This window comes from Arvicola amphibius, chromosome 17 (assembly GCF_903992535.2).
Source record: "Arvicola amphibius chromosome 17, mArvAmp1.2, whole genome shotgun sequence".
NCBI lineage: Eukaryota > Metazoa > Chordata > Mammalia > Rodentia > Cricetidae > Arvicola > Arvicola amphibius.
In genome coordinates, this window is record NC_052063.2 from 21,165,481 (window position 1) to 21,187,229 (window position 21,749).

The window sequence follows — 21,749 nt, forward strand, 5'->3', positions numbered from 1 at the left end:
CTGAATAAATCCCTTTTTTCACTAAGGACTGGTTGTCTAAGTAATTAACACTGGAAAAGGTTTGATTTAAAATAACAATCATAACCTTTTAGAAATCTTCCCCTTAATAGATTTTTCTTTTAGAAAACAGAGGGTGAAATGGAGCAAAACTCCAGAATCTGGAAAAGCACCAACTTCTCCAGTGGCCTGTATCCGAGAAGCGAGGAAAATGTCACTAGGTTACATTGCATTCATGACACAAGAAATCTATGTGTTTGTCTAAGAAAAAAAAAGGTAAAACTCAATTAGGTAGCACATTTATCTTTATTAGAAGGGAGTCTGGGTTTGCTGACCAAAGGAATTTTCAATTATTCTTCAATATCTACATAAAAACCTAGTGACAGCAAATTATCCGTTCATAGGAAGTCAAATTTAAATTCAAAAGAGCAAACTAAAGAACTGCAGCAGATATTTTATTTATGCAAAGAAAAAAAACATTGGCCATAGCAAATAAACCACAGTGTCTGTAGGACCTTGGAAAAGAGTCTAATGGGCACTTCCTAGATTACAGTTAATATAAAATTTCTTGAGATATAATGAAGTACAAACCAGTTTGCATTCGGTCTCATTAAAAGGAGGGCACACCATGCTGTAGTTTAGAATCGTGGCTCCCTCGTCAGTCCTAACACATTCATACGTGGTGCAGTTATAGTGCCAGGAGCTCCCCTCCTGAGAAAGAAAAGCAAAGTGACAGCTATCTATGCCAAGATCTACTTTCCTTAGAACACCTAAATTTATTAAATATTCAACCAAATCCACAACAAGACAGAGAGCTCCTTGGAACATATTCCATTTGAAAATTTCTGCAATTCTATCTCTAAATCACATACATGCACATACAGAGAGAGAGAGAGAGAGAGAGAGAGAGAGAGAGAGAGAGAGAGAGAGAGAGAGAGAGAGAGAGAGAGAGAGAGAAAGAGACAGAGACAGAGGAAGGGAGGGAGGAGGGAGGAAAGGAGGGGCAGAGAGGAAGAGAAAGAGAGAAAGAGAGAGGGAGGGAGAGGGAAGGAGGAAGGAAGAGAGAGAGAATACATTTGCTTGTGTTTGGTTACATAATGGAACTATCAGGTTTAAAAGAAAACATTTGCTTTCTAATGATTGTTGAGTTATAGCTACAATTTAAAAGTACAGTCAAACTCCTGAATTTTCCTTGTTAAACAAAAAGAAAAATATGAAATTTATCCCTTTCTTTGCTCTAGGTCAATGGTTCTCAACCTGTGAGTTGAAACCCATTTGGGGGTCACATATTGGATATCCTGCATATCAGAATATTTGCATTATGATTCATAACAGTAGCAAAACTACAGCCATGAAGTAGCAAGCAAAAATAATTTTATGGTTGGGGCCACCACAACATGAGTGTGGTGAACTGTATTAAATAAAGAATCACAACATCAGGAAAAATGAGAACCACTGCTCTAGGTCCTATCCAAATTTATGAAAAGTATCAGATCTTCCATGAACCCCAAAGAAATTACAATCTTTAAGTTCAAGGGTGATAAAAAATAATATGCAAAGTTATAAAATATCAATATCCAATATATCAAAAATAAAAGTTTAATGGCTCCATAAAATACTAATTTTTAATATCTTCATAATTGACTAGATACCAGCCTTTTCTGGAACTCATTTCTTATATCTGTAAAATTATGAGAGTCCAATTTAAATTTAACCTAAGGAAGCAATTTAAACAAATTTTTGCAAAAGTATCAAAAATATCAAAAAATTTAAGATACAACAAATACACAAATATGTAGGAGGTATAATCTGTGTATAGGTGTGCAATGTGGGCAGAGGTATGACAGATGATATTTTTAGTAGAGAATAAATTCATACCTCATATATAACTGACGTTCCATTGTCCATGTGAAATTTGCAGGATCTGTTCCTACAGGTTCCACAGCAGTCGTAATCGCTGAGAGACGGGGTATAAATCTGGTGCTGCATATAACAAACAGGCACAGTAGTGGTCACCCAGCAATACTAGTATCTTAATGAGTTAGTTCTGAAGTTGTTCTCTCTGAACGTCTGTAAGCATTTCTAAAGTTGCATGTGAGCAACTTCAAAAAAAAACCAGTTTTCTTCAGATAGACAGCATATAAATAAAGTAGATAGTAACCTCTACATCTATAGGCAACAATTATCCAGCAGGTGTGACAATCTTAGGTCCACCAAGCAAGAAAGCTCTCCCCATCACAAGTCTCGAAGTTCAAGGTCATTCGTCGTAAAGCGCAAATCTGCGTTCAATAGATACCTCATAAAATAATAGTGTTGGGGAGCTGTTCAATTGTGTAACCCATAAAGCATTCACAAGCTCAAACTCTCTAACTGGAAATTTTAAAACTCACTAGGCCGCCAGAATGACTTATAAGAATACTTACAACATCGCAGGCTTTTGAACAATTCACCATCGTAACGTTCAAAGTATGAAAGCCTGTATTGTTATCTTTGTCATCCAGACATTCTATTGTGTAACAAAAATCCCCTTCCAAATACTTTGTCAGAGACTGGCCAGGATTCAATACTGATACTTCTTGAAACACACATACATCATCTTTTTCTAAAGAAATGGTCAATAAAAAAACCACAATGTCATCTTTTACTTATACTTAAGACTAGATTTTCATTGTGATCAACCAAATTTTCAAAATCAAGTAAGATGTTACATATACCTAGCAACCCAACAATTTATTTAGCCATATTAACCACATCAATAACACAGCTATTCCTTAATATATAATAAAAATTAATCTGTAAAATCACTTGTATTAGCATGCTTGAAAAGATTTATTTTATAGAAACTTCCAGAAGTATGAGGTCTCAGGAATGAGCAAGGCATTTCTGCTCCATCTCCAGAACACAGATCATGACCCCTGTTAATGTGGATGGAGACGGATTCTGAGTCTAATTCAGTAATAGTAGTGCCCTTCATTGTGGAACTCTGTAACATTTTGTGACTTTAATGATCATTATGCTAACAGAAATGATTCCATTCTTGGTGCTTCAGGGATAATGTACCACTGTCTCTGAATGGTGGCATATTAGAGCAGGCTAGACGAGGGCTCTCCTTGCCTCTAAGTCTGAGGTCTTCCTGTTGTTTGCTCATACAAAATTTTGAAGCAATTTAAAACATTGAAGAAAGTCTGTGAACCCACTAAATCTTAGTATGAAAATACAGCACTTCATGCTTTCAAATGTTAATACTAATCATAAAATGATGAGCAAAAATATGCACAATTTTAGGTAGCATAGTTTTTTATCCATCTCTCATATACTACACACTGACCAATTTCCCCTTCTCCCCCTCCCCCCAAGTCTCTACCTCCAATCTCCCTTTCCCCCAGATCTAGTGTTTCAATGCATTTTGACTAAGACCAAATTAGCATATTTTAAAGTGACTTAGAAAAATAATTCCAGTTTTGGGGTGAAAATTCATTGTTCTGACTTATCAAATTTCTCAGAACATTTTGAGATGTTATGAAGGAAAAGTAAGAGTTGTTTATCATAATACTGGCAATCAACTTAATATAAATGCTATATTTCTAAAAGAAAATATTTTAAATATATAAATGCAAAGCAACAGACACCAATAAGAAATAATTATTACTTTAAAGTATTTAAGAAAACACTTACCACAAAGATACTGTACACATCCACAGTCACTCTGAAAGTTTTGATCTATTGTGGCAAATTCTCCCTATGAGAAAGAAATTGTCATGTGATTTATCATGATCATTTTTGAAAATACACATTACAAGCAATTTCACCCAGATACTTAACAAACCTTCTAGAGGTAGGCTTAGGTTTGTTGAGCATTCAGGAAAAAAATCTCAATAAAAATGTTATAGTGCATTATTCAATGCTTGTATAGGAGTATGTTTATATACATGCTCATATGTATGGGCACATGTATGTCTTGTGTATGTTGTTAAGAATGTACATGTATGCTGAAACAAGAGGACAGTGGGTGCCTCCTTGGTCACTCTCCATCTTATACACTGAGGCAATGTGTCTCACTTGTACACATCAATTCTTTAGGTAGCTTACCCCAGGGATCCTCTACCTGTCTCTTGTGGACAGGGGATACAGGTACATAGTACACAGATATAGGTACAAGTACATAGATGCTGTGTATCCTAACTCAAGTCCTTACACTTGTGAAGATTTGATGCTAAGTAAAAACCTGAGAGACATAGAAGTCACGATCCTACTTTTATGGGAATGTGCTTATAATACACACACAAATCAGATGAAAACTTTGTATAAAATCTATGGTAGCTAAATTTTATTGTCAACATGACCAGGAAAATCCCTTAGGAGATGGAGCCCTGGCCTTGCCTATGAGGATATTGCTAGTGAAGTTTAACTAAAGATGAAAAACAAAGCCTCAATGAGAGTAGTACTGTGCCATGGAATGTATCACAGACTGGATAAGGAAGAAAAGGGAAGAAACCAGTTAAGTACCAATGTCCATTTGCAGAAATAATGCGCCTAGTCCCTCCCTCTCCTGCTGCCAAGCCTTCCCTACATCTCGGGGCATATCCCCTGGGCATTGAGGCCAAATCTTTTCTGAAGTCACTTCTTTCCTGGCATTTGGTTAAGAGAAAAGTAACTACTGTGGAAGTTACTGTAAATCCCCAGCATTCCGTGTAAACTATAGATGGCATCACCTAAGAAAATGTAAAGTTAAATGAGAGGGAAAATAAACTAGAGACATCCATTACTTGATGCTACTCCTCATCTGTTTCCCAACAAAACTTGGGTTTCGGATGTCTGAATGGGCTGAGAGTATATATAAGAAAAAGAGGAAAATGTAAGCATAATCTCACTGTGGAAGACAATATCTGCTCTAATAAATGATGGTAGGAATATATCTTCTTTTTAAAACCTAATAGCATGAAATGAAGGTAGGTATTTGATGAAAGACCTACAAAGTATTGTACCAATGGTCACACTCTGTTAATAGCTATGTCAACTTTGCTGCCTTCGTACATAAAACTCTTGAAATTTTCCTCTTTATATACTCACAGGTAACTCCAGAAAAGGTGCAGCATTACATGTTTGAACCTCTTTCTCTGCTATAAAGTATGCATTAAAAGTGTAATTTCTGGAAGAATTATTTAAGACACTTTTCAATGTTGAAACAGCTTTTTTTGATAGTTTACTTCCTTTTAATGACTGAGACCTTCACCAACATAATGTTAGTAGATTAAATTGTCTGTTAAATCATTTTACATTACAGTATAATATATTTTATATGTCACTTTTTTGAATAATCTTGCCATGTAACTCTCATTAGCTTTGAACTCACTATGTAGGCATGCTGGCCTCCAACTGACAGTGAGCCACCTGACTCTGCCTCACAAGTTCTAGTATTAAAACCTGCAACACCTTGCAAGGCCACTTTCTTAAATAAACTATAAAAAGTTAACTATATATGGGTGGAGGGGAGGGGAGGGAAGGGGGAGGAGGAGGGGAGGGAAGGGGGAGGAGGAGGGGAGGAGATGGAAATTTTTAAATATAAAAAATAAAAGAAAAAAAGTTAACTATAATGATGCAATGTCATTATTTCCATCCAGATCATATACTATAACAAGGAAAATTCCATTAATTTTGAATAGTTCAGAAATGAGACAGATCAAGGGAGAAGATACTAATTTGAACAACACCACAAGGCAAACAAAATATACATTCTTACCACTTCACAAGTTGGCATGACAAGATTTTCACAGTTGCACTCTAAAAGGCAAAAAACCAACCTGTTTACCTGAGTCAAAACACATCAGCTCATCATTGAAAAACTTTAAGATATGAAATGCATTACCACACTGCCAGTTTGGGCAACACTGTTCAGATACATTTTTTCCCACCAGATCTGTATCTTTTGCGCAGTTGAGTAACGGTGGAGGACAAAGATTTGGCTCACAAACTAGAAAGAAAAATCAAACGGGGAAAGATGAAAATATGAATCTCATGGACTTGCCAGTCCTCGTTAGCTTGCTGTCATTACCAAGGCAAAGCAGGATTTCTAGTCCCCGGGCTTTCTTCCATTTCTCTCTGCCATGTGCTCCTATGGCTAGCATGTATTCAGCCATCGTTAGTTGATCTAGCCCAGCTCATCACATGAAAAGTCCTGACAAAGGGGTCTAAGCTAACAGCACCATTGAACTTCTTAAATATCTATCTCTTTTTGGACTTTTTATTGACACATTAAAATATTGTTATTAGTTAAGATGGCCTTACCACAAGAGTACTGCGGACAACACAAATGTGTAGTGTTCAGATCCACTGTGAGGAATTCTCCATCAGAGCATTGCGGAGCTGGTTCTGTGCATGCTTCACACACTGAAGATTAAACAAGAAACCAAAGTCATATTAAACTAAAATCAAGTTAATGATTAGTTCAGATTATCAACTACACCAAAATCGAGTATAATATTTTAATTGGGAATTAGGAAAATAATACATAGCTCTTTACTTTCTTTGTACTTTACAAACACAATGCAAAAGAGGATATCCTATCAGAAATATAAGCCATTTATTTCCAGAATTTATTCTTATTGAAAGCAAAATTCTTAGCACTGATTAATTGATATCATAGTTTATAGCATAGTTCATAACATTGATTAATTTATTGGAATTATCTTATTTTTCTGCCTTTGATTGTTCCCTCTTATGGTTGAACAGCATGGGAGGAACTTGTTCATACCTGCCTCCAGATGTGATAATTTTCTGAATTATCTGACAGATGCATCCACACAGTTTTTACAAAGACTATTAATAAACGGGCCACATCCTGACCAGCTACTATGTGGGAAAACCCCTGCCTGATTATCAGAATCTCTTTCAATGGAATTTCAGTGAGAAATGGAGGTACACTCGAATGAGATGCAGACAGAGTGACATCTCTTCTTCCTCTTGACTCTTGCACTTGCCCTTAAATCATTGTTGGAACTTAATCTAGCCACATGCAATCAAAAAAACAACTGAATTCGAAGAGATGTCTTGATTACTGGTGTGATGATTCTCTTGAACTGGGGGGAAAGAGTTTTCCTTATTATTAACTTTCTAGTTCAGCAAACAGAATACTTTGTGCTGGGTACTTCCTAGATGTGTCTGATTCTCCTATGCTTTCTAAAATCATCATAGTTCACAGATGGTACGTAGACATTAAGTTATTAAATGGTCTTATATGTTATTCTAATTGGGTCCTCTAGACTAGCCCACACTAAATTTTCTTTTTAAAAGATAGATAGTTGCCCGTATTCCATTATTTGGATCATGTTTGAGAGGTACACATAGTTTTGTTGACAGGATAAGTACTGGCTGTAACGTTATTGAGAGTCATTTACGATGTCCTCTGCTTTCTATCAATTTTATTCAGACCAATCCCTACAAGATAATATAATACCGCTTGCCACAAGTCCCATGAGGGTCACGGCAAATAGATGCTTCCCAGATCCTTTCTCTTCTTGCTGTGAATTATCTCTAAAGCACTCACCACAGAAAGGGTAGAAACAGCAGGGTTCTCCTTGTTGAACCTGAAGCATAAACTGATCTTCTCTGCAATCTGGTGCCGAAATGTTGGGACATTTCAATGTGTCACATTCTGCAGAATCACAAATACATTTGAAAATTTGTATGAGGGAGACAACAGGTAAATTAAAATGAGACTATTGCTTTTTTCTCTTTGAATTGAGTGACAATCTTAATATAAAGGCATTTTTAGAAAATAGCAACTTCACAAACTTTCATGATAAATTCCATTGAGACCCATAGGAAGAAAGCCTCCTTGGCTATTTAGAATGTACAGTGAGCTTTATTTTCCCAAATAGATTGACTTACCACATTCATACTGTGGACAGCAAGAAAGAGCACTGTAGCCAACCATCAACTTCTGACTACTCGTGCATATTGGGATGGTTGTGTCACACAAAGTCATGTCGCAGCCTAGAAATAAGCAGCAGACTGTTACAGTAGCAGTGAGCCCAACTAGAGTCTTATGCTGCCATCTCAGAGTGGGGAAAATGGCTCTACCAAACGCGCTTTCACTCCAATGAAGCCCAACAGGCACAAAACTGGCTGTGTAAGAAATTGCACCAGCTCAAAGGATCCTCTTGGATTTTCTTGCATCCTTTATTGTCATGAACCAGAGGTTCAGAGTCTTGCCTTTTGTCATAAGTTGTTGAATATTATTAATAGTCACTGGCAAGCATTTTAAGGTGAATTTTTATAACCCTTTTTGAGAAAATGACATTTATGGAAACACTTCATAGTTAGCCTGCCATGTTTTTCACAATCATTGGCATGCATACCCACAAGACTAGAGTTTATCCACATACCACACACTTCTTTAGAGCAACAGGTCAGCTTATCAACAATGCGCATGACAACTTCAGCTTCTCGTTCACAAGTGGGGGAGGGCTCTTCTTCACAGACAGGCTCTATTGGAATAATGCTTCCATCCTCGAGACATTTGTAGAGGGCACACTCATCAATGCCCCCATTCCAAATCTCCCCAGCACTGCGGGGTTGATCTTCACTGTCAGTGCACACTTTAAAAGATCAACAATGTTATTTCATTTACAACCTGGGCACTACAGCAAGTCAAGTCATGACGTCTTAAATTTTGGATCATTACTCTTCCACCCATAAAAATGCAGATCATGAATCTATACTTTCTCAGATTCTTCTGTTTCTTTCTTCAGCTAGTACATTGCATCGCTCTTTAACTAAAGTTGATATGAAGTCCACAGAAAACACTTTTATTTTCCACAACCTTCCATGGCCACTTTCCTTACTGGCAGTCACAAACCTGTTTCTCAAAGTATCCTTACATTTCTATTCTACCTGCCCTTCCATTTAATCATTAGCAAAATTTCTTTTCTTACCATGATTTAAGACCCAAATGACTGACAAAGTGCTGTGTTGCAACTTTCAGAATTCTGTGCTTTTCTAATCAGTCACAACCATAAAGAAAATATGCCAAGCTGGGCGATGATGGGGCACGCCTTTAATCCTAGCACTCGGGAGGCAGAGGCAGGCGGATCTCTGTGAGTTTGAGACCAGCCTGGTCTACAGAGCTAGCTCCAGGACAGGCTCCAAAGCCACAGAGAAACCCTGTCTCAAAAAAAGAAAAAAAGAAAACTAAAGAAAATATGCCAAAAATAAGTTGAATATGAACATAGAGTAGTTGTTTTCCCTAGATAATAATGATATCTACCATCTCCTGTATTCTTAATTTCTTAAGACACTGAATGCTCAAAATGTTTTTTTAACTATTTTGTGTTTCCGTGTTATAACCATAGGGACTAAGTCCTGTTAATTTCTCCATACGTAGCCTCAGAATCACAGAGGCAAAAGTGAATCACCACAGAAAAAATAATTAGAACTTAAATTGACCCCACAAAGTACTTTTAATTTTTAATTTGCCTTGCTCTTTCCTAGTTATTAACATACACACAAGTAAAGATTGAGGACCATCATCATCAAATATTCTGATTTTAACTCCAACTCAATCCGTATTAAAAGCAAATTACAAATTCATTTCCTTTCCAACACCTGGGCAATCTTTGATGAGTTTCCCTCAGCATATATTTTCAATATTTAAAAGATATTGTACACATGTGATGGCTGGATTCCTGGGCAATCACTTTGCACTTGGGTCCTTACCACATTCTTGCTCTGGGATGCACAGGGTTTTATCTGGCCGGTGAAGAATGGTTCCGTTCTTGCACACACAGTCCTCTCTCAAATTCAGACAGGAGGAGTGCCCATAGAACCATTTATTGAGACATGTTCTTGCCTCACAGGGCCTCACACAGGGCTGGTATTCCTTTCCCTCTGGGCAGCTCAGAGCTGTCGGCAATAAAGGACAGAATTTGCTAATAACCAAAGTAATCTATGTGAGTTCTGGTTGAGAGAGAGCAGTCAGCTTGCATTGCAGATACAAATTTTGCGTGGCTTCTTTCATTATTTTTCATTTACTGCATAATCATAAATAAAGTAAGCCTGGTGACTTCAAAGGCATCCTTCAAGTATCTAGATGGTATTCAGTGTTGTAGTTGAAAGGGTTTCTTTAATTTATATCAAATATATATTTCCAGTCTAAGTCTCTTTCCCATAAATATATGGAGTCAACTATTAAAAAACTACTGTGCCATGTAGCCAGAGAAGATACAATTTCTCCATTTCTCTGCCAGATAATCATGGAAACACTCCTTAAACATGTAACTCAAACTAATGAGAGAGAGAGAGAGAGAGAGAGAGAGAGAGAGAGAGAGAGAGAGAGAGAGAGAACTGCCTGTAGAGGTTTAATCATTTACTGCCAAAAGAAGCATTGCTGAGCAGTTTCTAAATGATGTTTTAAGAAATTCTTGTTGATTTCTGCTGTTCATAAAAAGTCACACTTTTCAAAAATGAATATTCAGCTTGTGGGAGATGGTATAAATTGGTACAGTCTTGATGGGGAACAATATCAGCGTGTCTAGCAAAACTGGAGATGTTAGATGTTCATGGTGAATCGGGAATGGAGATTCCTCTGGCAACACACCAAGAGGGGAACAGGAGAAGGATACAGAGCCAAATTCCCTCTTATTTCTGAAACTCTGTGAGAACACTTGCACGGTGACATTTGTTTTCATTTTCCATTCACATTCGATGTCCTAAGTCATTCTGTGACTCAAAGTAAACAGAGAAAGGATTGGGAAGAGGAGGATGCTCTAGAATGGTTAGAAGATACCACTGTGCTAGCAGTCACTCACGGCAGTAGTCAGGTGTCCTCCACCGAATGCAGAAATCAAACTTGTTGCACAGAGCCACATATGCAGAGATCGCATCGCATTCATAGCTCCAGAGATAGGTGTAGTTGATCCACATCTTTTCACAAAAGTCCCTTGGTGAGACCTAGAGACGCATTTTACCATATAGAAAAATTCTGTCATTTTTAACTTCCCCAAAAACCATGAGCTAATCCAAAACCATTTGAAAAATCAGGTAAGAGCATTCCTTTTGTGCCAGCAAATGAGGTACAAAGGCAGGAAGATTGACACATTCGATACCAGCCTCATCTACATAGCAAGTTCAGGTTAGCCAGAACTACATAGTGAGACCTGACTTCAACGAAGTTAAAATATTCAGAGCAGTAAATTAATGTCATCAAAGTTTTTCTTAAACCTCAATTTTTCAAAACTATTTTTGACATACCCCCCCCAAAAAAAGAATTTATAAAGGAAAAGAATTAATGATGCTTTAAAACAGATTTAAATAACAATAAAGTGCATGTGCATGCATTTAAAATATGACTGTAGAATATGCTTGCCTGCCTAGTACGGTCATCCACGTGGGTTTCTTCTGAACTATAACTTCCTCGTTCTTCTCCCTAGACTGCCCTTCACCTCTGTAGACTGCACCAAAATGCCTCATTATAATCCTTGCATGGACTTTTGTACCAAATATTCTCTTATCCACATTGTTTTCTATTTCGAGATCTTTCTCTCTCCCACCTCCATTTTTGGCAATATGTGGTTTTAGATGGCTCAGATATGTGAATCTTCCTGAAAACTTTTCTGAAGCTGAACTTATACGTATCTCCATACCATGTATTGTAAATATCGGTTCACAGATTCCCCTTCTTTTAAACTAGAGGCACAGTGAGGACCTTATCTGTGCATCACAGAATTCTAGCTCAGTTCCTGATACATGCTAGTGTAAATGGCTTACCAAATTTTGTACTAGTTTGTCCTCAATTTTTTTTATTCACACGGATCTCTGAAACTATCTACTAATCACGTAAACTGAGAAAGCAAGAGAGCAGTGGGGGAGGGGTCCAAAAACGGAGGAAACAAAAGCACACAAAAATCAATCAAATTGATCAAGTGATGGTTGTGTTATTCACACTAGAGGATAGCATCATAGGAATCGATTAAAACTTCACGGTCTTAACTCTTACACAAGGTTATCAAGCACCATTGATCTATTTCGGCTGGAGGAATTTATTCATGGGAAAATTCCATTTCCCGGAATGTTATACAATTCTAACAAAGCATAGGAGGAAAAACTACAATAATCCTTCCTGTCTCTATAAGTTTATAACAATTAAACATCTCTGAACTTCATACGTACAGACAGAAGGACCAGAGGGAAGCTATTCTCAGTAGAATACCATGGCAGGAATGGAATCTGATGGGCTTTTCATTCTCTCAGAAACTCTAATGCAATCGCTCATTTCTAGCTGCTTTTAACTTACTTTGTCATGGCACGGAATGAAAACGTCTCTGTTCAATAACTCGATGCAATGGCTGCAATCATGTTCAGTACAATTTCTAACAGGTCTTCTCATCGTGACTTCAAATGATTTCTCAATTTCCCAACTACCAATAAATAATTCTATGTCTTCCATGTTGGTAATAATGGTGCCATTTTGCATCCTGAGGTCATCATCTGGATCGTCATTGCAAATTCCTTGAAAGTACATGCAGCTTTTAGATGGCAAAAACCTTCATTATCACCAACTCAATTGGCTTTAATACTTGATTTTAAACAAACTGATTTGAATGAAATTATAAGCATTTGAATTGGTTATCTCTTAACACTGGCATTGATAGAAACTTCAAAATCATGTCTTTTTTATTAAATATGTATGTTAAATGAAAATGAAGGAGATTGTAAATATGAATATTCTGCTCCTACAGTATCCAAACTAAAATGAAATTAAATACTTTCTAGAACAGCAAATATTTGATGAATGAATTCCAGTCTTCCATTCTACAAGGAAAATCTGGTATAAACATAGTAAAGTTTTTCTTTAAATAATGGTTTCTGTTCTATTATGTAGCTTATGACGTAACTCCAGGAATGGGTCATTGTAATGATTTGTGCAAACTATTGACTTGAGCAGATGTAGAATTATCTATGAATCAATCTATGGACAGACCTTTGAGGGATTATCTAGCCTTTGTGCACGTCTGTGAGGAAATATGTGGGCTGGGTTTACTGAAGTAGAAAGTTCCACACTAAAAGTGGGAGGCACCAGTCCCTGGTCTTGGGTCTTAGACTTAATAGAAAGAATAAACAAAGATAAACACAGCATTCATCGCTCTCTGCTTCCTGATTGTGAGTATAACACAGCCCGTTGTTTCAAGCTTCTGCTGTCCTGATTTCCCTGCCATGGGATACTATATTTTTCAACTGTGAATCAGAATAAATACTTTTCCTTAAATTACTTTTGTTGGGATATTTTATAACAGCAATGAGGAAAGAAACTAAATGGTATAATCTAGACAAATTATAAATTACAGATCATAAACAATCCAGACAGAATCAGGCAGTTGATGGCAGTCACCTGAGGAACAGAGATTTATTCAATATTAGAGTATCACTGTCAGTGTATGAACTAGGGTTGGTGGTGAGAGATACTATTTTTTCAAAGTATTCAGACCTGTTGGCGTGCTCTAGTTTTGAGTTTCTTTGAGAAAGGCCAGACAAATTAGTTTACTCTTCAACAGTGGAGTTTAGAGCCAAAAACAGCATATAGAAATATCCCCAGGGCCCTAATCAAACCTCGCACAAATCCCACTCTAATTTAAACTGTCATTTTTCTTAATTCTCGAGACTTTATTCCATAAAACATGTGAATTAAACATTTTCTTTAAGCATCAAATTATAATCCCAAGACAGGAATATCATCAAGAGTAAAGGCTGTCAGATTCTCTAGATAACTTCATACATCAAAGTAGTCCTAGTTTTTACATCTAAACTTTTATAATGAGGAGTAATAGCAAAACTGTGCTTTAAATGCATTTTCAAAATGTTTTCATTCTAACCACCATGCAAGGGGTTCACAATACTATGAAGAATTTAATGCCAATAATGGCAGTGGGACCAGGATGAACTGGCTTTTTGGAGTCCATTTCCTATGGACTGATACCTTGCTCAACTGTGATAATAGGGGCTTGGTCCTGCCTCAACTTGATATTCCAGACTTAGTTGTCTCTGCATGGAGGTCTTACACTTTCTGAGGAGTGGATGGGAGTTTGGGTGAGCAGAAGGTGGGAAGGAGTACAAGGGGAGGGAGGGGGAACTATGGTTGGTATGCAAAATGAAAAAAAAACTTTTAAATAAAAAGTTTTTAAAAAATAAAAAATATAATAATGGCGTCGCATCTGGCATCCTCTCAATTTGGGCCTCACTCTTTTGGACTAGTTTCTTCCACCAGCACTCAGACTAGCAGTCTTGATGAAACACAGACATCACTTGAATTAACCATATATAACCATATATCTACCACAGTAATTATGTACTTGGGCAATGACCTGTGACTAGCACAAATGTAACCCAAGTCTCTGCCCTACACTGTTTATTTAGAATCTAGTTAGCCAAATGACTGGCTTCACAACAGCAAAATATCATGAAAATCAAATAAAAAAACATACTACATAGAAGAGATAGATCCTAAAAATGATTATGAATTCCCAAAGCTGGGTTTATTACTCAGTAACTAATGAATTATTATTTACACTCAATGATAACTATTTTGAGAATGATAATCTTAAATCATCACAGAAGTTTGTGCTATACTTAACATATTCTTGGTAGTTGAAGAAATGTGTAAACCATATTAACAAAATATTAATGTATATGCAGTTCAAAACAATGTAATATTGTGTTTAGATCCCATTGTGAGGTCCTTTATACTGAACTTTCTAGGAGACAACAGATCTGTTAGTTTCGAACTTTTGTTGTATTGCTGCACATATGTCCAATTTGACTTATAATTTCATGTGTGTGGTGTAATATAAAATTAAGCCTAGGCATAATGGTAAACATGAAGCATACATCTTAAGATAAAATGGGCATGAATATTCAGAACACTAAACTCTTTCAAATGGCTTATGTTTTTCTCGTTTTCAGACATTCAAATGTAAGAAAGAAACAAATACATAAAAGCCTTTAATCTTTATAAAATGTGTTTTAATCACATAAATTAAAATAACTCTGGGACCAATATATTAATGCAGGCTAAAATTAAGTAAATTAAAACATGCCTAATAACTTATTAATGTTCTGTAAAGATGACTAATACATAGTGTTGTAAGATACAACAAATGTGCATTTAAATAGATTATCTAACTTAAAATACTTTTCCTTATACATTAGCCTTTGTTGAAAGTCATTGATTCCTAAAATACTCTCATGTAGAACTAAACATGACAATCACATCTCAGCCTGCAAAGTGGGCCATTGCTGTCCAAAACAATGTATGTAAAAAAGAAAACACATAAAAAAACAAGAGATCTCAACATCAAAACTCACCACAGAGACCTTCTGTATAGGACGACAAGTTAAACTGGGGTCCGAAGTGAATGTCTATGATTCCTGTAAGGTGAGCCCACTTTATGACTAACCCAGAAGGAGTAGTAATCACATACATTGTGCCAGAATCTTCTATGAACAGTTCTTGACTTGAAAAGGGCAAAGGCACGACGATAGAATCCACATCTACCTAGAATAACATATATATAGCTCTTAGGAGATTTCTTAAAATATAGAAAATAAAATTAGCCTTTTATATAATGTAGGATTTTTTAGTATGTGAAATTTTACTTCTCTGCCACCCCACACCTTCTGATAGCTTCTAGTCTTCTTGTTGACCCTTTTCTATGCCTTGATATATTCAGTATTCTCTTTTATATTTTACTTTTCCTGAAAAGTAAATTTGTTTCACATATTTTCTTTAATCTGATTTCCTCAACATGATGACCAGACCATTATTTACTAGTATTAAGACACAGATCCTTTTTCTTCTAACCCAAGATTCAAGAGTACTAATGTTCAGAAGAATCATCATTCAAACTTAATAAGGATTAAGAATCTCAGTGATTCTGCTTCTTTGGTTTTGTTGAGATTCTGGACTTAATTTTCAGCATGTCTACTTGATACTTTTAATGTAGACAGCCCAAGGAGATTATACTTTTTAAAAAAAACAGTGATTTGAGATCATTACCATGATATAGAACCATGAGCTATAAGTAACAGCAATTTTGGTAGTTAACTCTCTCACAAATCTTCTGGGTCTCCATCTTTCAACCCTAATCCTGTTGCCTCTTCTACTCCCCGCTTTCTTCCCATTCTTTAAGACCTCAGGATTTATCTCCTCCACATAGGCCAGTTTGACCCCCTCTATGAGTATATCACTTCCTTTCTGCATTTCTCTGATATATTGCTCATAAGTTTAATCCCTATACCTCCTATTTTTCAATCACCAGACAATAACACAAAAGCCATACAACTGCAGGTTAATTAATATTAGTATCAGTGCTGTATCATCTCAAATAATATTGTTAATAGCTAGATATTAATTTAACAAATGACCAGCAATTGTCCAGGAATATGTTCAACTGAGGAAAAAGATAATAATCCCCTCTATCCAAATGCTCAAAATAATAGCATTTACTATATTTGAGGCTATTTACTATATACTCTATCAACTTCTATCAAAATAAAAAATGCAAGCGCTATCATCTAAAAATTATCATACTTGCATATTTTAAGTTTTACTTAGTTAAACTTTTTTACTATCTTATTTTATATTCATTTTAATATTAATTACATCATAGAATTTAGGGAATTGTGGCAATGCAGTAATTATGTCTAGAAAGAAAGATAGTATGCCATCCATGTACCTTCATACATTTTTCCTTGTTCTTTAAATTGAACCATTTAGATCTAAATAATGTATTCAACTGATAATTCAGTTTTACATGCTAAACAGATTTCTCAGATTAGATCTTTTCCTATAAAAACATTCAATTCCTTTTAAGTATTTCATCACTTTGTTTAGATTATTAGAATAAATTTGAATCTGATATTTTTCTTTTTAAGATAGTATTTATTCATGAAAATAGAGTGGTGTCAATGGTCCAGAACAAGCTATCAGTCTGCCTTTCTCCTGGGGCTCTTCCCTGGCATGTTCTTGCTACTGCTGTTTTCTACCATGTGCACCTTCCTCTCCACATTCTTTCCTTCACCTGACTTGAAGCATGGCTCACACATCATCTGAGGGTGTGCAGCAGGTATATTGTGGCCCTCCATTGGTCTCATGGAGGGTAACTATTTGAAATGCCTTCACATAGATGGAGGGAAAATACCAAACTAAGAAACACATCTTTTAACTTTCCATGACAAAAATACTTAATCCATAAGAGCAACAAAAAAAAAATAACACTCATATCTAATTCCTCCTTTTGTGGAGATGATTATTTTGCATAATTTCCTAAGCTATGTGAGAACATAGCTTAATTGCATGCTCTTACCTTTCTTGCTGCTCTATTAATAAGTATTTTGTGTGTAGATGTTGTCACATTTAGCTTCTTAAAACAAAGTCCTGAGATTCTTCTGAAAGAAGCCTTCATTTGGAAACAAATTAAAAGGTTATGATGTTAAAGAGTTTTAGTGACAGGCAAAAGAAGCTTACAAAATTATTCACAGATACTCACTGGCTTTTTAAGGGCATTTCCATTCTGGGGGAATAAAAAAAAAGACATGCATTTAAAATAAATGCATTGATTATCCTTCAAAATCATCAGAGTAATATTATAGATCTATGACAAATACTTTTCCATAAAAACTTCCTTTGTTTCAATACTAAGTGATCAGTCTCGTTCAGCATTTTATCACTGTGGAATCCAGGATGTTACAATGAGCTACAGATTTAGGAAGAAATGACCCCAAGATGGGTGATAACCTACCTGATTCGTGGAACATTTTTCAATGTGAACAACTACGATTTCCCCAGGGATTCTTACTAGGATGTAAGAAGCCTTGCTGGACAGGGCAGCACTGTTTCCATCAAATGTGATGATGCTAAGCTCTGACAACATGGAGCACCGACCTAGGACAAAGCCACACGGAGTGGAAGTTTTTAAATTACTATTTGAATTTTAGAATTAATTTCTCTCTTAAAAATATACCTTCTTCCCAACTCCCCTGCTACTCTCATGTTGTGTTTTTTTCATTTGTGTGTATGCATTGACATGATAATCTCAAAACAAACAACAAAACACAAAACAAACAAAACACCTCAACATTCTTGTCTGATTCAGAGACACCGTTCACAGTATGAGAAATGCAAACTCACAGGGGCATTCCCACTCAGGACAGCATATATCAGTGTTGACTTGAACAGGTCGTCCCCGGAATCCACAGTCCGGCATTTCCAAGTCCTTTGGGCAGTTCAGCGACCAGTTGTAAAAGGTCCATTCCATATTAAGGCAGATGTACTGGCTACAGTTGTAAACAGGATCAAATTGTTGAGGCTGATAACAGAAGAGCAAAACCAGTTAAGTTCGCAAGCTCAACTAGTGCTTTCGTTGGAGTTTAAATTTCACATTCACATTGTTCTCATAAGTACACACACAATTAACAAAAACCTTTTAAAAGATAATTCAGAATTCCCTCCAACTTCTGTTGTCAGACCATCTCTGTAATAGTCAATATATACTTAAGATTTACATTAACACTGACTTGAGATCAGAAGTATCAGACATTTAAGCAAGAGCTTTTTTTCTTTTTTCAAACAAACACCGAAACTAGGACAAATTATCTAGGAAATATTCTTAAGTTCTTACTTAACTATGACTTTGTTTTTGTTATTGCCATCAGAAATCAATTAATAAGAATTATCTGAATTAGTTAAGAGAGCACAATTGTGGATCGTAGAGATGAAATAATAAGTAAATATATTTTTTGTAAACATACTGAATAATATGTTTTTCAAGCATAAAACTTGACTTTAGGCTCTAGAACTCCTGCTAAAAAGCCTGCCATGGAGGAGGTGCACACTTGTAAACTCAGAGCTACAAAGACAGAGACAGTAGATGCTTCGGCTCATTGTTCAGCCAGAACATCCTGCTCAACAAGATCCAGGTCTTTGAGAAACTCTGCCAAAAAATAAGGTGGATGACACCTGAGGACCAACACCTACAGTTGTCCCCTGGCTTTAACATGACACACATATGTGCCCATGCACACCCAAACACACACACACACACATACACACAAACAAAATGAAATTACAGTTACAAACATGCAAAGTATATCCTGCTTCTCTATTAGCAAACAACTGGATGCCGTGCTAAAGGGAATTAGTGTTTGTACAATGACACACAGACTAGTGTGAGCGCTGTAGGAAACAACGAGCAGCTGAAAGAGACCCACAGCCATACCTCACATTCCAAACCTGTAGCTGGAGTCACATCTGACGGAGTAACCATGTCTGCATCTACAAGAAATAAAAACATGTCCCTGTGAGTGGGATGGGAGCGACCATGAAAGGACGCAAAATGTGACTTTTTAAATATGCTTAGAAGTTTTACATTGTCTATTTCACTCATTCCTTCCAGGTATCAAGCAAACTAGATAAAATAAAATAACTTTGTAATTTTGCAGATGTAGAAACGAAGCCGTTGACAAATCTGGTAAACAGTATGGGCAAATTCTAACTCAGGATTCCTGATTCTAGAATACTACCACTTAGTGATGCTTTTATAAACAGTCTCATTGATAGGATGATGTAGCACAACTATCTGAACAAATAAAAATATCAAGGGAATCACCGAATACCCCTCAGGAGCTACAAAACCCCACTGGGTTTCAATGTTAAATTGTGAATCTAGTCCCTTTCACTTGTCAACCTCCAGCTTGGTCTCTTTTCTGGCAGAATAGATGATGCTCTGTAGGACCATGTGGCAACCCAGTGTGAGTGTGATGGAGGGACTGACACAGGCTCAACAGGCTTATCTGCAAAACACTGTCTAACATTCTCTATCAGTACTAACATCGTACCTAAAATAGTCGGTCTGAAGAACAACAGGATAGCCAAGGCAAGTGGCTGGAGTCTTCCCTAGCTGGAATTGTAATTTATCATTTACAAAATTTAAAAATACTTTTGCTGAATGCTAATTTTGCTGTTTAAAATTGTAGCACTCCCCAAATCCCTGGGTATGGCACCTTACCTGGTGGCACTAATGCAGGTTCTGTGGGAATCAGTGGTATGCCTGCAAAGAAACAGAGGTGCCCTGCCTTAATCTGTAGTTACATAAAAGAAGACCCGCCTAACACATACAGTTCTTTGCCTTCAACGGGACTATTTAAGGAAAGAAATCACAAGAAAGAGATATGAGAAGCAAGATACATATGTTTTAGAAAACTATTGGGAAGTTATAAAATAGCCCGATGACAAAAAGATTGAAATAAGTTATTGTCTTTCTCAAACTTCTGACTGTAGCTAGTTTCCTCAAGAAAAAAAAAATTATCTGTGCTTTTCATTTTAAACAGTAAATTATGCAAGATTCACACTTACAGTCTTCTGGATAAACGCATTTAAGGGTCACCTCATCCAGGATCATATGCTTGGGGCAGTGCGGCAAACATCCTTCAACCCTTTAAATGAAAAAATAAATGAAATAAAGAGTAAATAGAAAAATACGCATTAAATATTTGCAACTGAGGTTTAGTATACTTAAAAATATCATCAGATACTTGGGAAAACTTTACCTCTTTATTTTTAAGTGTGTGTGTGTGTGTGTGTGTTTGTGTGTGTGTGTGTGTGTGTGTGAGAGAGAGAGAGAGAGAGAGAGAGAGAGAGAGAGAGAGAAAGAGAATGTCATGTGTGTGCAGATGCTCACAGAGGTCAGAAGATGGTATCAGATACCCTGGAAACAGTTGTGAGATACCCACTGTGAAGAACGGGAACCTAACTCAGATTGTATCTAAAATCTACAGGCACACCTAATCATGGAGTCAACTCTCTGACCTCTACTCTCACTTCTATATTCCAAATATCTGAGCAGATTGCTATGAAGTTTGACTATTATTGTCCTGAGGAGGTGTATAGGACAGACAACATCAACAGTGGCTTTCACTGCCTATTATTCAGCCCTAACCTCCCTGAAAGGAGAATTGAGATCTCACACAGAAAGAAACGGAGTGGTGCACAGAAGAGGGTTTTTTTTTTCGTACAGACAAGGAGGAATAACAGTGGAGGTGCAAGTTCTTGGGGTAATTAATATTTGTACCCAAATTCCTTCAGTGATATAGGTGAGAGTATATCGAATTATGAGTTGGAGAAAAACCAGCTTGAAGACCCAAGAAGTGTCTGGCTTGAATAAGAAACCCCATTACTTGTAGGAGTCACAGAAGTAAAGGGACAGCCTCAAAACTTTCGAGATGCCATGGGCTTAGGCATTGTGTGCACAAACCTAAAGATGGCATGTAGGTCACTGCTCTTCCGAGGAATAAGACCAAAGTCTGGCTGAAATCATATTTTCCTGTCATCCAGATGAAGCTCAGAGTCCAATGTTTCCTTATTGGAAGGAACTATAACCCACCCTGTATAGCCAAGTCTAATTATTAGAGTCACACATGCCAGAGAGAATTAATGCAAATCCTCATAGCAAAAGGCCTGATTATCTGCCTCTCAAATGCACTAGCAGGCTGTAATAATATTTTTAATAATTTCTAAACACTTCCAATTGCTTTCCGCGTTAATAGACTGGACAAAGACATGCAGTTTTCCATTCAGGGTGAACATGAACTAACTTGAACCGTTGACGGGTCAGCAGCAGAGGGCAGTGTTTGTGAGGAAAAGGCTTTCTCCTGCTGAACAGGCTTAAGTAGGAACAGTTAGCAATGTCTTAGATTCCACATGTACA

The 21,749-nt window shown here is 36.6% G+C and overlaps 1 protein-coding gene across 4 annotated transcripts in view; it reads right to left on the reverse strand.

Moving 5' to 3' along the window:
* Positions 1-21,749, reverse strand: part of Otogl (otogelin like) — a 113,739-nt gene that overhangs the window by 5,367 nt on the left and 86,623 nt on the right. For 2 of the 4 annotated variants that reach the window (XM_038314894.1, XM_038314891.1), the window contains 22 exons: positions 20,399-20,478; positions 20,023-20,093; positions 19,679-19,682; positions 19,263-19,312; positions 18,176-18,353; positions 17,787-17,929; positions 17,535-17,558; positions 17,352-17,444; positions 15,352-15,541; positions 12,287-12,501; positions 10,803-10,944; positions 9,712-9,897; positions 8,382-8,594; positions 7,885-7,989; positions 7,541-7,648; positions 6,283-6,384; positions 5,864-5,968; positions 5,738-5,778; positions 3,673-3,736; positions 2,421-2,599; positions 1,876-1,980; positions 589-708 (listed from right to left, as the gene is read on the reverse strand). In XM_038314894.1, coding sequence (XP_038170822.1) covers positions 589-708; positions 1,876-1,980; positions 2,421-2,599; positions 3,673-3,736; positions 5,738-5,778; positions 5,864-5,968; positions 6,283-6,384; positions 7,541-7,648; positions 7,885-7,989; positions 8,382-8,594; positions 9,712-9,897; positions 10,803-10,944; positions 12,287-12,501; positions 15,352-15,541; positions 17,352-17,444; positions 17,535-17,558; positions 17,787-17,929; positions 18,176-18,353; positions 19,263-19,312; positions 19,679-19,682; positions 20,023-20,093; positions 20,399-20,478 — 2,518 coding nt within the window. The remainder of the gene's footprint in view (positions 1-588; positions 709-1,875; positions 1,981-2,420; positions 2,600-3,672; positions 3,737-5,737; positions 5,779-5,863; positions 5,969-6,282; positions 6,385-7,540; positions 7,649-7,884; positions 7,990-8,381; positions 8,595-9,711; positions 9,898-10,802; positions 10,945-12,286; positions 12,502-15,351; positions 15,542-17,351; positions 17,445-17,534; positions 17,559-17,786; positions 17,930-18,175; positions 18,354-19,262; positions 19,313-19,678; positions 19,683-20,022; positions 20,094-20,398; positions 20,479-21,749) is intronic. The other 2 variants (XM_038314893.1, XM_038314892.1) reach the window with 1 other exon arrangement.